Source organism: Mobula birostris, chromosome 23 (genome assembly GCF_030028105.1).
Source record: "Mobula birostris isolate sMobBir1 chromosome 23, sMobBir1.hap1, whole genome shotgun sequence".
NCBI classification, from domain to species: domain Eukaryota; kingdom Metazoa; phylum Chordata; class Chondrichthyes; order Myliobatiformes; family Myliobatidae; genus Mobula; species Mobula birostris.
In genome coordinates, this window is record NC_092392.1 from 26,175,654 (window position 1) to 26,199,483 (window position 23,830).

General features: G+C 41.8%; 1 protein-coding gene across 4 annotated transcripts in view; it reads left to right on the top strand.

Annotated features, from left to right (window-relative positions):
- LOC140186944 (uncharacterized) overlaps positions 1 to 23,830 on the top strand; it is a 132,940-nt gene that overhangs the window by 36,934 nt on the left and 72,176 nt on the right. For all 4 annotated transcript variants that reach the window (XR_011882977.1, XM_072241756.1, XM_072241758.1 and 1 more), the window contains 9 exons: positions 2,013 to 2,108; positions 4,651 to 4,723; positions 8,081 to 8,172; positions 17,299 to 17,436; positions 18,187 to 18,314; positions 18,427 to 18,446; positions 21,639 to 21,738; positions 22,814 to 22,914; positions 22,998 to 23,107. Coding sequence is in view for 3 of the 4 variants with exons in the window: in XM_072241756.1 (XP_072097857.1) it covers positions 2,013 to 2,108; positions 4,651 to 4,723; positions 8,081 to 8,172; positions 17,299 to 17,436; positions 18,187 to 18,314; positions 18,427 to 18,446; positions 21,639 to 21,738; positions 22,814 to 22,914; positions 22,998 to 23,107 (858 nt within the window). In the remaining variant the exon portion in view is untranslated. The remainder of the gene's footprint in view (positions 1 to 2,012; positions 2,109 to 4,650; positions 4,724 to 8,080; positions 8,173 to 17,298; positions 17,437 to 18,186; positions 18,315 to 18,426; positions 18,447 to 21,638; positions 21,739 to 22,813; positions 22,915 to 22,997; positions 23,108 to 23,830) is intronic.

The following is a 23,830-nucleotide window of genomic DNA, read 5'->3' on the forward strand; positions in this document are numbered from 1 at the left end:
TCCCCCCCCCCCAGTCGACCTCCAAGGGTGTATATAATACTTTGTTTAGTGTTTTTTGTCTAATCTGTAAACCAAGTTGAGTATATGCAGAAAATGTGACATTAAAATATGTACTTATATTATCATGTTTATTCTATTACAACTTTAAGCAAGTCTACAGGGAGTTTGGCCTCATCACGTAGGACATCAATAGAGTAGCTCCTTTGCAGCTAGCCAGCTAGTTCAAATAACGTTAGCTATGCTAATGAATGAACGAATGGCACCTGTTAAACTCACCTCAACATGGCTATTACATTTTAACCCACCTCAACATGTCGTTTACATTTTAACCCACCATGGGCAATAGAAAAGTCACTGTTGCAAACAGTGCAGCGAGCAGCACTGTCATTATTTTTGAGGTCGACTGTAAAGCCTGCCCACAGAGAAAACTGATAGCTCTACTTAGCACGAAGAGAGACCAATCAGAATGCTCGCTCTCCCTCTCCCTCTCAAAAAGATCGATTTCTGTGATATTGTATATAATTTCCGGGCATCAGGGAGTCACTATCAATATGTGGGAGACTCCCAGAACTTCCGGCAGAGGTGGGATGTCTGCACGTGCACGTGTACAGTACACCGCAGCATACAGCGAAATGCAACATTTGCGTTAACTGTCAGCACAGCCGAGGATGTGCTGGGGCAGCCCACAAGTGTTGCTGCATGTTTTGGCCCCAACAGAAGGTGCCCACAGTTCTCGGCAGGACAATACAAGCGGCGACAACAACAAAACAGAGCAAAGCAGACAGCAACAGCAAAAAAAAACCCTTTTTCCCATCTCTCTCACACTCCCACCCACCAATGACTGTTAGGCAATGTTCACATGTCTAAATGATAAAAGTTGTGAGTTTGGGAGGTACTGTTGGAGTATCCTAGACAAGTAATTGCTGTGTATTTTATAAATGGGTGGAAGGAATAAATGGTAGTGTTTGTTTGAGCCTAATTGCAACTCCTAGATGCTTTAGGAGGTTGTAATTATGGTTCCCTTCCAAGCTGCATGAACATGTACATGCATGCACGTATGCATATGTAGCTGTGTGGAACACGCTTCCAGCAGAAGTGGTAGAGGCAGGTTCTATGTTGTTGTTTAAAGTTAAATTGGATAGCTATATGGACAGGAAAGGAATAGAGGGTTATGGGCTGAGTGCAGGTCAGTAGGACTAGGTGAGAGTAAGAGTTCAGCACGGACTAGAAGGGCCGAGATGGCCTGTTTCCGTACTGTAATGGTTATATGGTTATACATTAAAACATACAAGTTAGGATCAGGAATAGGTCACTTGGCTCCTGAAGTCTGTTTTGTCACTTGGGTGATTTGATTATTATCTCATGCTCAGTTAACATCGCCTTGATTAGTAATTGTTAATCAAATGTCTACCCACATCTGCCTTAAAAAGTACTCCAGAGCTCTCCTTACTCTGCTTTTTAGGGAAGAGAGCCCCAAAGACACTGAGTCCTCATGAAAGAAAGAACTTTGGTTCATATCCTTTTAATGGGTGATCACTTACTTTTAAACTGAGGCATGCTGGTTTTAGATTGCCCCGTATGCTAGCTCCTTACCCACTCCCTTTCTCTGCTTTATGTCCTCTAAGTCCTCTTCATAGCTCACTTTCCTCCCACTCTTCGTTTCATCAGTCAACGCACCAACCATTACTTCCATCCTTTCATCCATGTCAGTTAAGTAAATTGTAAATTTCCTGTTCTGGAAATATTACCATTCTTCTTCATCACTGGGTCTAAATCCTGGACATGATTCCCGACAGCACTGTGCGAGAACCTTCACCAGAAAGGCTATGGTGGTTAAGAAACTGGTGAACCACCATCTTCTCAACAGGATTTGAGAATGGACATTAAGTGCTGGTGTTACCCTGATCGCAAAATTGAATAAATTATATGAGTTGTTTTAATGCTATTTTGGGCTAAATTGTTTTCTGGTAACCGAGAACTAATGATGATGTTTTTATTTATTTATTATATAGCGCAATAATTGGCTGCTGGAAATGAAGCATAAAGGATATACTGAGGAGGAGCTTGCTGAGTCCTTTGCTTTTTTACTGTTTGACACGGAAGATCAGGTAAATCCAAAATCATAAGTTTGGCGGGATTGAAGGGAACGGACAGCTTTTTCCCCTAGGTTGTGGGAATACTAGACTCTCTACCACCAGCCAGGTCGCATCACATATAAAGCGCCAGTAACATGTACTATTTACTTTTTGACTTGTGAATGCTCCTTATTATATATTGATTTATTTGTGTTAATATTACCTTATGTGTTGTGTGTGAGCTATACCTACTGTTGTGCACCTTGGTCCAGAGGAATGATGTTTCATTTGGTGGCATACATGTATCCGGTTGAATGACAGTAACCATGAGCTTTAAACTAATTTATGATTATACTGAAGACTGCTTAATAATGCAAGCCCATTGGCATGTGAAAATATAAAGAGCAGAATGGCTAGTTGTGACGGAACTGTGCACTATATGTTCAGTTAACTTCATAAGCAGTGAAAACAGAAGTTAAACAGTTTATTTCTTCTTTCCTTTTTTAAAAAAAAGTTTAACGCATCCTTGTAGAGGGTTGTTCAAGTGTAAAATTAAAAACTGACCTGTGAATGGCCAGGTCAATATACATTAGACAGGCTCAAAGGAGCTATTGATCTTTTAAAGCTCAAGATAGAGTGGAGGTCACACACAGTGAATATATCTTGACCAGTAAATACTGGACACCTTGATCTTGTTCGAATTGCCAACATTTTATCAGAATGCCTACCAAACCCAGTACACGTTGGAGCCCTTTGGACTTGAGCCAAGATCCATGTTTATACAGGCAGTGATTGAGAATATTTGGGAAGTCATCCAGCCCGAGCCCTTAGATAAAGAAAGCTGTGTGATGCAAGAGAGAATAGTTGTGTACTAGTTTAATTGCCTCAGGATGTTTTTGATTTTAGTTTCCAGTTCAATGTTGCTTTCAAGGTTCAAGATTGTTTAATGTAATTTCCAGTACGCAAGCGTAAAGGAGAATGAAATAATTGTTACTCCCAATCCAAGGCAGCATTAAAAAACACTAATATAAAGAAAACAATAATAACAAAAACACAAATACTATTTAAACTTGTAACTAACTCTTACAGCTATCTGGACTATACCTCTTCCCACCCTGTTATTTGTAATCTCTGGAGACAGCTTATCTACTGATGTCTATTATAAAGCCTCTGACTCTCACAGCTACCTGGATTATACTTCCTCCCACCCTGTTACTTGTGAAAACGCCACCCCCTTCTCACAATTCCTCCTTCTCTGCTGCATCTACTCTCAGGATGAGGCTTTTTATTCCAGAGCGAGGAAGATATCCACCATCAACTGCATCTCTTACATTTTGCACACATCTGCCCTCACCCCATCCTCCTGCCACCCCGCCAAGTATAGGGTTCCTCTTGTCCTCACCTACAACACCAGCAGTCTCCCTATCCAGCACATAATTCTCTGTAACTTTCGCCATCTCCAACGGGATCCTACCACCAAGCAATCTTTCCCTCCCCCTTAATTTCTGCTTTCTGCAGGGATTGCTTCCTACATGACTCCCTTGTCCAATTGCCTCTCCCCACTGATCTCCCTCTTGACACTTATCCTAGCAAGGGGAACAATTGCTACACCTGCCCCTACACCTCCTTCCTCACTACCATTCAGGGCCCCAAACAGGCCTTCCAGGTGAGGTGACACTTCACCTGTGAGTCTGTTGGGGTCATCTACTGTATCTGGTGCTCCTGATGTGGCCTCCTCTATCTCGGGGAGGCCCAGCGCAGATTGGGAGGCTGCTTTGCCGAGCGCCTATGCTTCGTTGGCCAGCAAAAGTGGGATCTCTCAGTGGCCATCCATTTTAATTCCACTTCCCATTCCCGTTCCAACATATCAGTCTATACCCTCCTCTGCTGTTGTGATGAGGCCACAGTCAGGTTGAAGGAGCAACACATTGTATTCCATCTGGGTAACCGCCAAACATAGATTTCTCGAACTAACGGTAATTCCCCACCACCCCCTTTCCTTCACCATTCCCCATTCCCATTTCCCTCTCTCACCTTATCTGCCCATCACCTCCCTCTGGTGTGGCTCCTCCTTTTCCTTCTTCCATGGTCTTCTCCCTTCTCCAGCCCTGTATCTGTCTCACCAATCAACATCCCAGCCCTTTACTTCACCCCCCCCCCACCCCGGTTTCACCTATTACCTTGTGTATCTTCCTCCCCTCCCCCTACTTTCTTACTCTGACTCCTCATCTTTTCTCCAGTCCTGAAGGGTTTGGGCCTGAAACATGGACTATACTCTTTTCCATGGATGCTACCTGGCCTGCTGAGTTCCTCCAGCATTTTGTGTGTGTTGCTTGGATTTCCAACACATGCAGATTTTCCCTACTTTATAAATACGTAGGATAGCTTATACACATAGATTGATTATGTGTACATAAAGTGATGCTAGGCACAGATGTGTCTGTGCATAGGGTGACTCTGACAGGAAATGATATAGTGGTGATGAGTGGTGTGGAAGAATGGGTTAATGGGTCGAGATGTTGATCAGCCTTACTGCTTGGGGAAAGTAACTGTTTTTGTTCCTGTTTTATTGTAGGCAAAAGCAGTTTGTCAAAATGGATTGGAGACTGGGCGTAGTGACATAACAACTCTTGGAGATCCAGTGAAGGGTATATTTATTTTTATAAAATTAGTAATGGATGAGTGTGAATGAATGAGACCATCTGTTACAGGAAGTGAAACTTCTGTTGGGAAAGAGAAGACCTCCTTTTGATTGAGAAACGTAAAGGCATTGAACAAGTAAAGGCATGTTATTCATGAGCATATGGTTTTGTGCTAAAGATGTTTTCAAAGACTCCTAAGTGTAGGACTTGAACAAAGCATTGTAAATTTTATTATTATTTCTGCAAATTCACTGTTGTTTCTAAACATTGAACTGCATCAGTTTCCTTTCTGCATTGACTGTCTTTAAGTTAATTTTTGACAGTTTTATACTTTAGAAGGATCTAGTGCACCAGTTGACTTCCAAGGTGGGATGTGCTTGCTGGGTGGGAGTGCTGTTTTGATTTGGAAGTGTGTGGGCACGGTGGGTAATAGGATTCAAGAAAAGTGTCCCTAAAGTGGCATTAAGTACTGTTCACATAACACATTCAAAGTAAACATAAATGACCCAAAGCAACAGCACCAGGATATTTTCTACTGCTCCTCCTTGTTTTCTGTCTGTTGTACTGGAGGAAGTGGGCTGACACACTGACAGGGCCCAGACTTTTATAAACTCCATCTTGTTGGAGGGAAAGGCACTTGTTAGCGCGGCCCATTTGTTGGGGCCAGGTCCGCGAGTCTCTGCAAGTCCTCTGGGGGAAGTCGAAGCCTGGTGTCCGCAGGCCCGAATCTGCTGGAGGCCTTTTCCTGGGTTTAAAGGACTGTGTGTGCGCGTGAGTAGGAGGGAAGAATGGGGCTGGTTTTGCCATTCTGGGTTCATCCCCCTTCCTTTCCAGACCTGATGAAGGGTCTCGGCCTGAAACGCCAACTGCTTATTCATTTCCTGATCTGCTGAGTTCCCCCAGCGTTTTGCCTATGTTGCTCTTGACTTGCAGCATCTGCAGACTCTCTTGTGTTTTCATTTTGCTCTTTTTGTTCTGTTGCTTGTTATGTTCTGTGTTGTTCTACTAAGAATTGTGGGCATGCTATGTTGGTGCCGGAATGTGTGGCGACCCTTGCAGGCTGCCCCCAGCATACCCTCGGGTGTGTTGGTTGTTCATGTGAATGGCGTATTTCACTGTATGCTTTGATGTACAGATAAACTTGAATATGTGGCATATGTTAGTCCATTTCAGACCCAAAACTTCAAAGGATATTTTAACCTTGTTACACACACAGTGGAAGGCACATATGCAGAATGGCACAGGCTGCGTGATTGGAATGGCAGTGTTGTGCTCCATTTTCTGACATGCACAGAAAGAAAGATTAACCCTGGTAATATCTGATTATAGCTGTCTACATCTACAGCTGGGCAGGTTAGCACCATACAGATAGTCCAGACTAAATGTTCAGCTTCCGAATACCCTCAGCTATGGTCTGTGGAGAAAAATCACTGAAGATGTTGTGTAACATTAATTCAAGCAGCAGATATGTAGTTATTTGGTGCAGTGGCCAGCAAAGGTGGGAGAATTTAAAAAAAATGAACCACACAGTTTTCAATGAATGAAAGCAAGTGATGCAATAGCTTTGCATTCAGTTAATAACTCTGCCTTTATGTATAAGCTGGTTATAGCTCAATCTCTTTGCATCTGTTTTATGGCTGTGGATTGATGATCACACTCATTTGACTTTCAGTCTTACACCTCCAGTTGTATTATGGTTTCAAATTATGTGAGGAACTTGTGGACAGGGTACTTTGTTTCAACACTTTGAGGGATCCAGCTGGCAGCACCTTAACATTTCAGAGCTTTAAACAATGCTTGACTAAAGCTTAAATGAGTAGAAAGCCAGATTTCATTAACACTGTTAATGGATTTTGTACTAATCTCCCCATGACCTCGTATTTCCTCTGAGCGTTGTGGTTTCCTCCCACGTTCCAAGGATGTACGAGTTAGGGTTAGCAAGCTGTGGGCATGCTATGTTGGTACTGGAAGCATAGCGACACTTGCAGGTTGCCCAGCACCATCCTCGGACTGTGTTGGTCTTTGACGTAGAGTGACACATTTCACTGTACATATGACAAATAAAGCTAATTTTTAAAAAGGAGTTTCTTTCTTTGTAACTTGATGTCCTCTGTCCTTATCTCTGTCTATGCCCTAAGCATCAGAATCAGGTTCCGAAAACCCGTACTGGTTGTGGTTAGTGAGTTATCGGCACGCTATGTTGGTGTCAGAAGCACGACAACACTTGTGGGTTACCACCCCCCCAGCATATCCTCAATGCAAATGACATTTCTCATTGTATGTTCTGATGTGCATGTGGCAAGTAAAGCTAATCTTTACCTCTTAGAACCCGAGTCATTGGGTGGTGTTCTTTCATTAGGAAGGTTCAATTTCCATCTGTTTTCTCTTTAAGCTTTGGAGTTGAGTCAGTATTGCCAGCTGTGCTAATAAGGGTATCAAATGCCAAAGGTAGGTAGTTTTGCACTTTGTTCCCCAGGTGACAAACTTTTGCAAAAAAGTGGCTAAAAGTCAGGATGTTTGCACATATGAAATAGAGCAACAGCAGCAAGTTTAAAGACTGTGATTTCCTCTCTTTCGTGCCTGCAGACTTTAGCTTTCTCTTTCTTGAGCACCAGATAAGACAATTTATAAGTAAAGTAAGAGCTTTTCTATAAACTATATTTGATTCTGCCTCGGCTAGGATGGTGTAGCTCTTTCAATAAATTGTGATGTGTACTGTCACAGTGGGCCACCTGTAAATTTTTTATTGGGAACTTCCCAGTATAATCAATTCAAATAGCAGTTTTTTGCTTAGGTTGAAGTGTAGTGTGAAAGTTAAAAACACTACTGTTGAAAATATACACTTGCAACATGTTAGATAGGACTTTTATTTTCAAAATTGCTTTGTCACTGTATTCCTTAAACTGTGATATGTTTTAGATTTGGGTAATGGTTTGCTGGATATGTGTGCAAAATGTTTGAGATTGTTATGTTTATAACAATGGCTGGGTGCTGTACAGAGAGAAAAACTATGTGCCAACATTTGGATTGGGTTCACTTTGGCTTTTGTTCTCCTCAGTTTGGATTGGATTTGGAGCAGGCTTTAATTTTACTTCCTGTATCTAACTACTGATGTCACATCTGCTTTGCGTCAACTTCCGCTCAGAAGTAGACGCTGATCGTGCCAATGATTGCATTCCATGTGCCTGCTACCCTAAAGGAAAGGGAACAGTCTAATCTCCAGTCTGTTCCTACTCTTGATGCTTGGACTTGTGGCGTAAGTTCAAAGCCTTTGGAATAAGGCTTTGGCTTTAGAGGGTTTAAGTTGTGAATGATTGTTGCTGTGGAGACTAATTAACTTCAGTATTTCTTATTGTTTTACAGGAGTGTATCTTTGTAAATTTTCTGACTTCCTTCATCCTACACCATGGTGGCATGGGAAGCAAGGCTATATTCTTATATTTAAAATAATTAAGGTAAAGTAACAGAAAATATTGTGCTTGTATGTTAATCAGATAATCTCATTTTAATTTTAAGTTATTTTTAGTGCAGCCACTTCTTTCTGTGAAACTGGTTCTTGGAGCTTTCTGTATTGTCTATCCATAACAAAGACACTATTATTTGCTGTACACAGCTCTATTCCTGCCATAGTATTTTAGACATTTGGTATCCTTTACCTGCTGGGAATTTCAGAAAATGCATCTCTTCAAACTTCTCGGAATTTCAGCAAACTAATCTTGGAACAGGGTGTGTTTCATTTATTGATTGTATTGTGCTATCCCTTACATCTTCAGTATGTCCTTTTTCATAAGGATATCTCGGACAAAGCTAGTGTTAATACTCTGCATTAGTTAGCACACTGTTTGCCAGCCACAGAACAGGAGTTCTAAATTTACCACAAGTAGATTTGTCCCTCTAATCACACCCATTACATCGGAGTCATTTTCTTTTATTGCTTTGTAATTTTTTTTGTAATTTCAAAGCTTCTGAATTGGAATTGGTTTATTATTGTTGCACATACTGAAACGCAGTGGAAAGCTTGTCTTGCATTCTGTTCAAATTTTTACACAATGCACTGAGGTATTACAAGGTAAAATGATAACAGAATACAGAATAAATTGTAACACTGCAGAGTGCAATGCAATTAGACCGTAAGGCGCAAGGTTCTAACGGGTTAGGTTCTGAGGTTAAGAGTCCATTTTATCAGATCAGCGAACCATTGAACAGTCTTATAACAGCCGGTTGGAAGCTGACCTTGAACATTGCGGTACGTACTTTCAGGCTTTTTTATCTTCTTCCTAATGGAAGAGGGGAGCAGAGAAAGTGTCCAAGTGGAAGGTGTCTTTGTTTATGCTGTCTGCTGTACTGAGACAAGGAGAAGTGTAGATTAGAGGCCATAAAGAGGAAGTTGGCTTCCGTGATGTGCTGAAAGATCCCTGCAGTTTCTTGCAATCAAAGGCAGAGTAGTTGCCAAGCTATGATGCATTTCAGATAGCATGCTTCCTATGGCGCATTAATAAAAATTGAGGGCATATAGTATAGCAAAAATTAGAGGGAAGCTTTTAAAAACCAATAGAAAAACCGTAAAGAGAGAAAAATTGAAATATGAAGGTAAGCTGGCCAATGTTATAAAAGAAGATACAAACCATTATTTCAGATATATAAAGAGTGAAAGGGAGACGACAGCTGATAACGGACAGCTGGAAAATGACACTAGTGAGGTAGGAATGGGGGTCTAAGAAACGGTGAACAAACTTAATAAGTATTTTGCATCAGTCTCATTCCAGCAGCATGCCAGAAAAGCTAGGGTGTTATTACTAAAGAGAAGATGCTTGGGAAGCTGAAAGGTCTGAAGTCACCTGGACCAGATGGACTACACCCCAGGGTTCCTAAAGAGGTGGCTGAAAAGATTGTGGAGACATTATTAATTATCTTTCAAGAATCACTAGATCCTGGAATGATTCCTGCGGAATGGAAAATTGCAAACGTCACTTCACTCTTTAAGAAGGCAGAAGTAAGGAAATTATAGGCCAGTTAACCTGAGTCAAAGTCAGCATGGATTTCCAAAGGGGAAACCTTGCCTGACAAATTTGTTGGAATTCTTTAAGGAAATAACTGGTAGGACAGACAAAGGAGAGTCAGTGGATATTGTTTATTTGGATTTTCAGAAGGCCTTTGATAAGGTGCTGCGTGTGAGGCTGCTTAACAAGATAAGAGCCCATTGTACTACAGGGTAGAAGATTGGCAGCAGGCAAAGAGTGGGAATAAAGGAGGCCTTTTCTGGTTGGCTGCTGGTGACTAGTGGTTTTCCATAGTGGTCGATGTTGGGACAGCTTCTTTTCACCTTTTTACTGTATGATGGAATTGATGGCTTTATGGCCAAGTTTGAGGATGAAAACAACGTAAGTGGAGAGAAAGGTGGTGTTGAAGAAAGAGGGGGTCTGCAGAAGGACTTACACAGATTAGGACAATGAACAAAGAAGTGGCAGATAGAATATTGTGTTGGGAACTGTATTGTCGTGCACTTTATTAGAAAGAATACTGGTGTGGACTGTTTTCTAAATGGGGATAAAATTCAAAAATTAGAGATGCAAAGGGACTTGGGAGTTCTTGTGCAGGATTCCCTATAGGTTAACTTGCAGGCTAAGTCAGTGGCGATTGGTGTAAGGATTGCTTCTTTTCACATTGTATGGCAGTGATTTGGATGACGGCTTTGTGTCCAAGTTTGTGGATGATATGAAGATAGGTGGACGGCAGGTAGTGTTGAAGAAGCAGGTTGTCTGCAGAAGGATATAGACAGATTGATGTAATAGAATCACAGATTCATAGAAAAGTGCAGCACAGAAATAGGCCCATCTAGACCATGCCAAATCATGTAAACTGCCTAGTTCCATCGACCTGCACTGGGACCATGGTGCACCTGTGTTGGTAGCTCATTCCACACTCTCACGACCTGCTGAGTGAAGAACTTTCCCCTCATGTTCCCCTGAAATTTTTCACCTTATACCTTAACCCCTGACCACTAATTGTAGTCCCAACTACGCTCAGTGGAAAAAATTACATACATTACTCCAAAATTAGACCTCACCAGTGTCTTATACAACTTTAAAATAGCATCACGTCTCCTGTACTCAGTACTTTGATTTATGAAGGCCAATGTACCAAAAGCTTTCTTTACGACCCTATCTACCTGTGCCGCTACTTTCAATAAATTATGGACCTATATTCCCAAATCCCTTAATTCTACCGCACTCCTCAGTTCCCTACTGTTCACTGTGTAAGACCTACCCTGGTTGGTCCTGCTGACGTGCAACGGCTAGCACGTTTCTGCATTGGATTTCATCAGCCATTTTTCGGCCCATTTCTCTAGCTGGTTTAAATCCCACTGTAAGCTCTTTGCTGTCCACTACACCGCTAATCCTGGTGTCCTCTGCATATCTGCTGATCAGGTTTACCACGTTATCATCCAGATTGTTGAAATAGATGATAAACAAAGCAGACTCAACATCAGTCACAGGCCTCATGTCAGAGAGGTAGCCATCTACTACCACTCTGTAGTTTCTCCCACAAAACCAATGTCTAATCCAATTTACTACCTCATCCTGAATGCCGAGCGACTGAACCTTTCTGACCAACCTCCCATGCGGCATCGAACAAATGTCCTGTTGAGGTCCATGTAGCCAACATCCACTGCCTTGCCTGCATCAACTTTCTTGGTAACTTTATCGAAAAACTATAAGGTCGGTTAGAGGTGACCTACCACACACAAAGCCATGCTGACTATCCCTAATCAGTCACAGTCTATCCAAATACTCATTTATACGGTCCCTCAGAATACCTTCCAGTAACGTTCCCAGTACTGATATCAGCCTCACCAGCCTCCAATTTTCTGTTTTATTCTTGGAGACTTTCTTAAACAGCAGGACAACATTAGCTACCTTCCAATCCTCTAGTACCTCACCGGTCATTAGGGATGATTTAAGTATCTCTGCTACTGCCCCTGCAATTTCTTCACTTGCCTCCCACAGGCCCTGGGGATTTAGCCACCCTAATTTGCCTCAAGACAGCAAACACCTCTTTCTTTGTAATCTGTATAGTGTCCATGACCTCACTGCTGTTTTGCACACTTCTATAGACCCTGTGTCTGTTTCCTGAGTAAATACAGGTGCAAAAAATCCATTTAAGATCTTCCCCATTTATTTTGGCTCCATGCAAAGATTACTATTCTGATCTTCCAGAGGACCAGTTTTGTCTTTTGCAATCCTTTAGCTGTTAACATATCTGCAGCATCTCTTAGGACTCTCCTTCACCTTGTCTGCTAGGGCAAGCTCATCCCTTCTTTTAGTTCTCCTGATTTCTTTTTTAAGTGTTCTCTTGTGTGTCTTATACTCCATTTTTTCCTACCTGCATAGCCGATGCTATGCACCTCCTTTTTTTTAAAACCATGGTCTCAATATCTCTTGAAAACCGAGGTTCTCTAAGCCGGTTATCTTTACCTTTTATTCCGACAGGCGCATATAAGCTTTGTACTCCAAAATTTTCACTTCTGAAAACAGCTTGTCCCAATCCACACTTGTCAGATCCTTTCTGACACCATCAAAATTGGCCTTTCTCCAATTTAGAATCCAACCTTTGGACCAGACCTATACTTTCCCCATATTTACTTTGAAACTAATGGCATTATGATTATCAGCTGCAAAATATTCTCCTACACAAACTTCTGTCACCTACCCTGTCTCATTCCCTAATAGGAGATCAAATATTGCACACTCTGTTATTGGGACTTTTATGTACTGATTAAGGAATCTTTCCTGAATACATTTGACAAACTCTATTCCATCTAGCCCTCTTACAGTATGGGTGTCCCAGTCAATTTGTGGAAAGTTAAAATCATCTACTATCACAACCTTATGTTTCTGCGATCTCTATACAAATTTGTTCCTGTAAGTCCCGCAGACTGTTGGGTGGTTTATAACATAGCCCCATTAATGTGGTCATACATTTCTCATTCCTCATTTCCACCCGTAAAGTCTCACTAGATGACATCTACAGTCTGTCCTGATTGAGCACGGCCATGACATTTTACCTGACTAATAATGCCACCCCTCCCCTTTTAATCCATCCTGCTCTGTTGCATCTAAAACAACAGAAACTCAGAATATTGAGCTGCCAGTCCTGCCCCTCCTGCCACCAAGTCTCACTAATGGTTATATAGGGCAATGTTACAATAGTCAGGTAGATTGAGAAAATATGCAGGTAGATTGAGAAAATCAAGTTGGTGCTGGATTCCAAGAGGGAAAATTTGTAGAATGCTTATGAGATGGCTTTTTCGAGCAGCTTGTGGTTGAGTCCAGTAGGGGATCAGTTATTCTGGATTGGGTGTAGTGCAATGAACCAGAATTGTTTAAAGAGCTTAAGGTAAAGGAACCCTTAGGGGTCAGTGATCATAATTCATCCTGCAATTTGAGGAGAAATTAAAGTCAGATGTATCAGTATTACAGTGGAGTAAAGGGAATTACTGAGGCATGAGAGAGGAATTGGCTAAAATTGATTGGAAAGAAGCACTAGCAGGGATATTGGCAGAGTGCAATGGCTGGAATTGCTGGGAGCAATTCAGAAGGTGCAGGATATATACATTCCAAAGAGGAAGAAGTATCTATACACGGGATGACACAACTGTGGCTGTCAAGAGATTTTGGAGGGCATATAGTAGAACAAAAATTAGTGGGAAGTTAGAGGATTGGGTAGCTTTTAAAAACCAACAGAGGGCAACTAAAAAAGTCATGAAGAAGGAAAAGATGGAATGCGAAGTTAAGTGAGCCAATAGTATTAAAGAGGATATCAAAAATTTCTTTAGATATATAAAGTGTAAAAGAGAGATGAGAGGAGATATCAGACCACTGGAAAGTGATGCTGGAATAGTAATGGTGGACAAGGAAATGGCAGATGAACTGAGTAAGTATTTCTCATCAGTCTTGCTGAAAGACACTAGCAGTATGCTGGAGGTTCAGGAGTATCAGGAGTCATGAAGTGAGTGAGGTTGCCATTACTGTAGAGAAGGTTCTCGGGAAATTGAAAGGTCTGAAGGTGGATAAGTCACTTGGACCAGATGGTATACACCCCGGGGTTCTGAAAGAGGTTCCTGAAGAGATCGTGGAGGTATTGGTAATGATCTTTCAAGAATCAGTTGATTCTGGCATGGTTCTGGAGGACTGGAAAATTGCAAATGTCACTCCACTCAAGCAGGGAGAGAGGCAGAAGAAAGGAAACTATAGGCCAGTTAGCCTGACCTCAGTGGTTGGGAAGATGTTGGAGTTGATTGTTAAAGATGTGGTTTTGGGGTACTTGGAGGCACAAGATATAATAGGCGATAGTCAGCATGGTTTCCTCAAGGGAGAATCTTGCTTGACAAATCTGCTGGGAATTCTTGGAAGAAAATAATAAGGATGGTAGAAATCGGAGAATTGGTTGACGAAGTGTACTTGGATTTTCAGAAGGTCTTTGTCAAGATGCCACGCATGAGGCTGCTTAACAAGCTACGAACCCATGTTATTACAGGAAAGATTCTAGTATGGATAAGACCGTGGCTGATTGCTAGGAGCAAAGAGAGTGAATAAAAGGAGCCATTTTTGGTTGGCTGCCAGTGACTAGTGGTGTTCCACAAGGGTCTGTACTGGGATTGATTTTTTTTTTAACATTATAAGTGTCGGGAAGCGTATGCTCATTCAGCTTAGTAGAAGAAATAAACGCTTAGACTATTTTCTAAATGGAGAGAAAATTCAAAAATCTGAGGTACACAGGGACTTGGGAGTGCTTGTGCAGGATTCCCTGAAGGTTAATTTGCAGGTTTAGTCTGTGGTGAGGAAGGCAAATGCAATGTTAGCCATCATTTTGAGAGGACTAGAATATAAAAGCAAGGATGTAATGTTGAGGCTTTATAAAGCACTGGTGAGGGCTCACTTGGATTATAATGAGCAGTTTTGGGCCACCTATTTAGGAAAGGGTGTGCTGGCATTGGAGAGGGTTCAGAGAAGTTTCACAAAAATAATTCCAGGATTGAAAGGCTTGTCATATCAGGAGTGTTTGATGGCTTTGGGCTTCTACTTACAGGAATTCAGAAGAATGAAGGGTGACCTAACTGAAACCTATCGAATGTTGAAAGGCCTTGATAGAATGGATGTGAAGTGGATGTTTCCTATGGTGGGGGATTCCAAGACCAGAGGATCAGGCCTCAGAATAGAGGGGTGTCCTTTTAGAACGGAGATGAGGAGGAATTTCTTCAGCCAGGGCATGGTGAATCTGTGGAATTTGTTGCCACAGTCGGCTGTGGAGGCCATTAATAGATATATTTAAGGCAGAGATTGATAGATTCTTGATTAGTCAAAGCATGAAGGGATATGGGGAGAAGGCAGGAGATTGGGCTGAGAGAGAAAATGGATCAGTCATGACGAAATGGCGGAGCAGACTCGATGGTCCAAATATCCTAATTCTGCTCCTATATTTTATGGTCTTATAACCAAATATAAAGAAAGAAACATTAAATGAACTGAAAAAAATTAATCTAGAAAATTATCACTGAAGCCTCTCCTTGCTGAAGCCTTGAAGAGCCACTCTAACACGCCACTAAATTCCGCTCCAAGATTAATAGAGAAAGAAATGGCTGATGGAATATAATGTAGGGTAGGGCAGGGTCTTGTACTTTGTTAGAAGGAATAAAGGCATGGACTATTTTCTACATGGGGAGAAAATTGAAAAACTCATTAGATGGACAAAGGGACTTGGGAGTCCTCGTGCAGGTTTCTTTAAAGGTTAACTTGCGGGTTGAGTCAGTGGTACAAAAGACAAATGCAATGTTGGCATTCATTTCAAGAAGACTAGAACACAAAAACAAGGAGGCAATGCGGACATGCCAAATTTCTTTAGCCTCCTGAGGAAGTAGAGACATTGGGGAGTTTTCTTGGCTGTGACATCTATGTGGTTGGACCAGGTCAGGCTGTTTGGTGCTGTTTACTCTTAAAAACTTGAAGCCTTCAACCCTGTTTGTGAGTTTGTGCATAGTAATTCATGTCTAACCGTCTTCACGTGAGTTTTTTGTGGAAGTTACCAAGTAAGTTCGAGCTAGGGTCTCGGTCCAAAAAGTTGACTGTTTACTCTTTTCCGTAGATGTTGCCTGACCTGCTGAGTTCCCCCGGCATTTTGTGTGCATTTCATTGATTTCCAGCATCTGCAGATTTTCTCTTGTTTGTGATTTGGCTACTACACTGCTAAGTCTCTTCCAGGGATGCCTAGCCTGAAGTAGTTTAAATCTTTCCTTCGACGGGAGTTCAGTGAAACCCTCTCTCACTACTTCCCCTCTGTGATCTCTGCTGCCCTTCGACATGTCAGTCTATGGCCTCCTCCACTGTCGCGATGAGGCCATACTCAGATTATGTGCACTGGCCCTCCTCCCCTTCCTCAGTTATCAGCTCTTTTGTTTAGCTGATTCTGAGGGAAAGGTCACCAGTCACCATGTCACTAAGCTTTCTAACTCCTTCCTGTACTCATTATTTGAGATGCGGCCCACTTTGGTGACATCATCTGCAAACTTGTAGATAGAGTCTACCATGAAGCACTCAGTGTTTTCACTAACATGTATACAAGATGAAATGCTGCCATCTATTGATCGCTGATGATCAGAAGTCATTAATGATTGTCAGAAAACAAGAAGCTGTGTGGTAACAAGCCTTTTGGGCAATCAGGTCCAGGCCAACCAGCAGCCATGTATTAGCACTGATCCTGTGTTAATACCACTTTTTCATTCTCTACATTCTCTTGAGCTCCACTGAGTTTCCACCACTGATGTACACACTAGGGGCAATTTACAGTGGCCTTTTAACCCACCAGCTATTAGATCCTGACGCTTTTGCGACCCGGCGATCTTTCAGAAGTCAAGAGTACAAGAGAGAGGCGTAAAACTTATTGCTTACAGCTGTTACCGTAGCAAAGAATGAATGAGAAAGAGGTGTTGAGTGCACAAAGAAAAGACGAGACAGAGGAAAAAGCGACACACACAAAATGCTGCAAGACCTCAGCAGGCCAGGCAGCATCTATGGAAAAGAGTAAACAGTTGACGTTTCAGGCCGTGTCCTTTCATCACGACACAGTCATGGTTGTCTTCCCATGTGCACGTGGGTTTCCTCCCACAGTCCAAAGACATACTTGTTAGTAGGTGAGTTGGTCATTGCAAATTGCCCTGCGATTAGGCCAGGGTTAAATTGCTGGGCTGTTGGGCAGCGTGGCTTGGAGGGCTAGTAGTGTCTGTCCATTCTCTTTCTCTAAATAAATAAATATTCCCAGACCTCACTTGTCTGCTGCACTCCTTAGTGCCCTGGTTTATCTGTGGTGCTATTTTTTTCATTGTTTGACTGGAGGCTTGTATGCATCTTAATATTTCTTTGGGAGTCTGGCTTCTGGTTGCTCAATCCACTTATGAAATTAATAGATAACCAATTGTGTAATTCTCCAAGGTCAGTACGAAGCATTTTTCTTAACTCGATTTAAAACTACTTTATTTCTCTCTCCACTTGTTTGAGAGTAAATCCATTCTGATGTTTGCTTAACAGGGTAGAGTGAACCGTGTGACTGAAAATTACACTTCTGATTTCACCAGTCCAACTCCTGGCTATGACTGCCATATCTCCACAAACAGTGAGAAGGTTTCTTCCAAAATCAGCCACTTTCAGGCCTTTGAACTGACACAGGTAAAGTTTTTTCCTTTATTTTGCATTTCAGAATCAGACTTATTATCACTGACTTACATGCTGTGAAATTTATTTTACAACAGTACAGTGTAAAGGCGTTATTATAAATTACAAATTAAAGATGCAAAGAAAAGAATTCTGAAGTAGTGTTCATTGGTCCGTGAAACTGTTCAGAAATCTGATGGCTGAGGAGAAGAAACTATTTCTGAATCATTGAGTGTGGGTCTGCAGGCTCCTGTACATCCACCCCGATGGTGGTGATGAGAAAAGGGCATGCCTTGGATAGTGATGGCCTTGATGATGGTTGCTACCTTCGTGAGTTAATGCCTTTGAAACCGTTTTCAGTAGTGGTTCTGCTTGTGCCCATGGTGGAGCTGGTTGAGTCTATAACATTCTGAATTTATCTGAAACTCTTGTTGAATAGGTATTTATGATGTTTCTTCCTCTTTCAATTTGATTTTTAGTCCTCTCGCAATCAGTACACTTTTTTTCAAGATACTATTTCTAATTAGGTTTTGAAAAGACCAATACAGGGTGAGTGATCTTTCACAAATTAGGAGTTAAGGAGGAAAAGGGGGAAACTGCTGTGTCTATCCGTGCTCAATGTAGAACTGATCTCATTTTAGTTTGTTGATTCATTTTCTGAAATTGTGCTCTTAATAAGCCATACTAATGTATTCTGACTTTTTAGAGTGAAATGCTCATATCTTGTATCCTTTCAGTGACCAGTTTTATTTTCCTTTGTTGCAGTATTACTTGTATGAGTTTGAACAATGCGATGTTCAGTACTGTCCTAGACAAATTTATCCATATGCTGTTGTAGCATTTCAGTACTGTGACTACATGTGCATCACGGCACAGTCAAGAGAGATTGGGATGTGAGTTATCTTTTCCTGTTTGGGATAATGCAATTATTGTTTTACAAATGATCCCTGAAAGTCCTGTGATTGTATCTAATTACTTTTTTTATGTCACTTTTCTCTTTGCCAGAGATGCTCCTAAAATTCAAGGTAAATTTCATTTCCTTTTAAGTTCTTGCATTTAGACTTTTACTGTTAAACACTCAGTGGCCTTTTTTTTAGGTACCTCCTGTATCCAATAAAATGGCCACTGAGTGTACGTTCGTAGTCTTCCACTGCTGTATCCCATCCACTTCAAGCTTCAATGTCTCGTGCACTGAGATGCTCTCCTGCACACCACTGTTGTAATGCGTGGTTATTTGAGTTACAGTCGCCTTCCTGTCAGCTTGAACCAGTCTGGCCATTCTCCTCTGATCTCTCATTAACAAGGTGTTTTCGCCCACAGACTTGCTGCTCACTGGATGATTTTTTTTTCTGCACCATTTTGTGTAAAATCTAGAGATTGTTGTGCATGAAAATCCCAGGAGATCAGCAGTTTCTGAGATGTTCTAAACCACCTAGTCTAGCACCAGCAATCATTCCACAGCCAAAGCCACTCAGATCACATTTCATCCCCATCCTGATGGTGGTCCGAAAATATCTGAACCTCTTGACCATGTTGCTGCCACATGATTGGCTGATTAGATATTTGTATTACAGAGCAGATTACAGGTGTACCTGATAAAGTGGCCACTGAGAGTAGATTTGTAGAGACGTACAGCAGAGAATCAGACCCTTCGGCCCATCACATCCATGCGGACTATCGGCACCAATTCCACTTGCCTGGATTAGATCCATATCTTTCCTGTTGAAGCGCCTGTCTGATGTCTCTTAAACATTGTCGATGTATCTCATTCCGGATCGGTCAGAAGCTGAATATTTTAAAGTACTTTTATCTTGAATTTAAGATGTTGATGTTAATTCTAATATGCCTCCAATCTGGTGCAATATTTGATGATTCCGATTTATTGATCACATGTACATTGAAACACACAGTGAAAGGTGTCATTCGTGACAACAACCAGCATAACCCAGGGAGCATTTGAGTGTCGCCACACATTCTGGCGCCAACATTACATAGGCACAATTCTCAGCGGAACAGCACAGAACACAACAAGTAACAAATCATCAACAGCAAAGCAAGCCCATTCCGCTCCCCGCCTTCTGTGTACTTACGCCTACAGACAGTACTCCAACCCCGCGATGGGCCTCTGGGCCTCCGGTCTTTAGCTGCCAGGCTCCAGCCATCCTTCCAATCAACCTTAGGGCTCTCGTCTTTGGTATCGATCCCTGGACTATGTAGCTGATGACAGGACCCCGAACTCCAGGCACGCCAACTCACTGGCTCTCGTAGCCATCTGATCCTGGGAGCCACTATTTTAGGCCTTCAAACATGGAGCGGAGACATGGACTGTCATAGTGGCTCATGGATGTCTTTTGGCTCCATAGTACATGAAAAATGGAATCCATAAGGATTCTTAAGGCATGTTAAAAGGAAGAATGTTGTAAGGGGGCAAAATCCCAAGGGCAATCTATTCATGGTGATAGAGCACAAGGGCGAAGCTACTAATATGTGCTTTTATATTGGTCTTTACCAGGTGCTTTCAGCAAAGGGAAATGCAGTTTAAGATACTGTTTGGACTAAAAATTGATATAGACAGTGCCAGAAAGGTTTGCTCCACCAGTACACAGGAGTGCTCTACATAACACCGAGGGACAGCATGGTAGTGTAGCCTTTAGTGTAACACTCTTACAGCGTTAGCAACCTCGGTTTAAATTCGCCACTGTCTGCGGGGAGTTCGTATGTTCTTGCTGTGACCTGGGTGCTCTGGTTTCCTCCCACACTCCAAAGATACACGTGTTAGTTGGTCACATGGATGTATTTGGGCAGTGTGGGCTTGCTCGTTTGGAAGGTGCCTGTTACTGTGCTGTGTTCTAAATAAATTAATATAACAATTGGCCCAAGTGGCTGAGGGAAATAAATGAGGAAATTGCAGAAGCTCTGACCACGATCTCCCAGACCTCTTTTGGTTAGGCGATCATGCCTAATAACTGCAAAATAGTTCAGAGAATGTGTGAGGACAAATACAATCATTAGAAAGCTGTCAGCTCAACCTTGGTGGCAGAGGGATCTCTAGGTACAATAGACAGAGACTGAATAAGCAGTCACTCGGAAAAGGCCAGCGTGGATTTAATAAAGAGCAGACAAAAGACACTACAGATGCTGGAATCTGAAGCAACAACCAATCAGCTGGCGACGCTCAGCTGGTCGAGCAGCATCTGTGTCTGTGGGGGGAGGGGGAGCAGTGGGGTAGGGAAGAAATTCGTGATGTTGTGGATTGAAGCCCTGCATCAAGATTTGATAAAGGCAAATTGGGTCTAACTGCAGTAACTTGGGTAGTTGAAGGGGAACTAATCACATTGCTTCAGGAGTTAGTACCAGAGGACGTAAAATGAAGAAGAATTAAAAATTATTATTTAAAAGTTTAAACTGTTAGTAATCTGGAATAAAAACCAGAAAACACTAGAAACACTCAGTGGGTTCAAGCATCATCTATGGAGAAACAGAACTGATAATTCAGGTTAAAGATAATTCAACCTGAACTGTGAGCTGTAGTGACTCTTTTCGCCAATGCTGCCTGATCTGTTGACTGCTTCAGGCAGTTTCTGTTTTGATTGCACCCTTTTTTGCTGAAGTGTTTTAAGTGGCAATGGGATGGAACAAAAATGACGGGGAACTTTCCAGAAAGTTGGAGATGCAGAACAAGGTAGCCTAAAGACAAGATTTTTGCCTTCAATGTTTAATACAAATACAGGTACTTAAAAGATAGGAAGAGAAATATTTTGTGCAGACTGTTGTTACATTGTGGGGATGCACTTCAGGTGTTGGGGATTGAAGCAGGGAGCAAGTCTATTTTTAAAAGTAGTTCAGGTAAATAGTTGAGGGTAAAAGGGGAATTACAACCTGAGGAACCAGAAGAGAATGTGGAATTAGGTAGGTACATGTGAAAAATGCCAGTCTGAATTTAATCTCCCCATTCTGGATTTTACTGTAACTTTACTTACTAAACTTACAAATCATGAGTTCTAAAAGGCAATTAAATTATATTAATTTCAGTTAATTTTAATTATTTATTTTCAACTCAACTAACAAATCTAAGCTAATGAGAGCCGACTACGTATTTCTCATTGTGGCTTCACTCGATATCTGTAATGGCATTGTTGCCGGTTAATGTACCATGTGCAAATGCAGTTCTGTTTTCAGATCATTTCATTTGTTGAAACCTCATTCTTTCTCTGCAGCTGTGCACTATTATCCATGGAAAGGAAAACTCATCAACAAATCCAAAGCAATCAGTGTGGCTCTGAAGTCGAATGGCAATGCATTAATGCCAGTTACTTTGTAAGTCTGTTCTTTTTCTCCTCCACTGCTCTCTCCCCCCATAATTACTGGAGCTAATCTTTCCTTATATGACTCTGTGTCAATTCTAATGCCTCTGTGAAGGACTTTGGGAGTGTCTTATGGTGTAAAGTTATGAATAAAAGTACCTGGAAAATGTATCCCCTGTTACATTTTTGGAAGCAGAGTAGAGGATGTAAGCTGGTGAGGTACCACATGCACTGCACAGATTTCTAGACAAAGTTGACTGTAACTGATTTAATATGTGAACGATCAGGGTTACAAAAGAAAAGTTCTGTCACGCTGATGGATTACAGAATTCAGTCGCCCTGTTCTAGGTACATCCAGCAATAAGGGGGAGTGGTTTTGGAAAGCAGCTGTTAATAATTTACGCTGTTAATAATTGTTGGCAGATATCCTGTGATGTAGTGCTACAGTATACCTTCATCTGGTTACTTTAGAACTGTTCCATAAGCATGAAGTAATAACTACAACAGAGCGGTATGATTAAACTTTGTTACTGAGTCTCGTTTGTAGCTGTACGTGTTGGGCAACTTACAGTATGGGAGTGATGAACTGGTCCTGACGAGACAAAATGGACATGCGCACTCAAAACCTTGCGGCAAAAGGAGAGTGTCTCCCATGCATAGGAGACTCAAGTCGGTTCACTTCACTGTGTTATCAAACAGCTGCACGCACACGCACCACCTTCCGGCAATGGATCTGATATAGTTCAAGAAAAGTGTTTATACTTCTGCTTTGGGATAACATTTCCCCCCACAATATTCCCCAGTCAATTTTTTTCTATGGAACTGGGAAGTGGAAAGACCCTGAGAGGGTGATGTCAAGGTGGCCCTTTTCATGGGTGAAGGGCAGTTTGGTGAATGTGACCAAAAATGTCATCCTCATGGTCAAGCAGTTGACCTTTTGCACGATCACAAAGGGCCTTGTGACTTAGTGACCTGTTCGTGTGACCCATTCAACAACCGCAGTCTGGACTGCAGTGCTTCATTTTCTTCATCATGGATGACTTCTGCTAAATGTTTATCATTTCTTATCCGCGATGTTTTGTTTTCAGACCAGCGAAGCTTGAAATTGAATACGTGATCGAGATCAATGAACTGAAAATTAAATTGCCAGCAGCAATTTTTGAAGGAAAAAATTACACGCTAAAAGAAGGTACTTGAAATTGATTTACTCCACTTGTTAAGCTACAATATGCAATATGTTCAGCTGAAAGACTAACCTGTTGTCTGTCTCAGTTTGTTTGGAAGGTTTATATTGCAGTTGGTATGAGCTGGTGGAATGCCTGGAAGAAGAAGACACCCCTCAGTTGGCTGCTCTATTGAATGAGTTGAAGGAAAAGAACTTGGTAAGAAGTGTATTGGTTATGAATGAAAGGCTTGGTGGTCACCTCTAGTTGTAGCCAACTTCAAAGCCAGGAACTGCAGACTAGTTAGTTCAGTCTTGGTGGGGAAAGTTGGAGAAGCAATAATTAAAAGGTGGAATTAACAAGTGTAGATTGATTTGTCAGATAAGTCAGAGTAACAATGTTTCTTAAAAACGAAATAGCTGAGAGGAATGTGGTTTGCGTGACTTAGATAAACTGGGGAAAAAAGGCATTTGTTCAGCTGCCATGTTGTGCTTTGTTTTGTGATTGAAAGCTGGAATAAAAGTGGAGATGACATCGCAGATGGGAAGTCAGTCAAGTGCAGGTGAAAGGAATTCGAGCCACAGACAGAGCAGATAGAGATAAAACATTTTCAGTTTTGCAAAGGTTAAGAACGGGGGCGAGGGGTAAGAGTGGTGGGGGGGGGCAGGGTGACTGGCAAAAGAACCAAAAGCGACCAGGGACCATTTTTTTTAACATACTCTGAACAATTATGATTACTCTGAATGTGGTTATGATTACTCTGGAGCTATGATGTTGTGGCCATTACAGAGACTTGGATGGCTCAGGGGCAGGAATAGCTACTTCAAGCGCCAGGCTTTAGATGTTTCAGAGAGGACAGGGAAGGAGGCAAACGAGCTGGGGAAGTGGCACTGCTGATCAGCGATAGTGTCACGGCTGCAGAAAAGGAGGAGCTCATGGAGG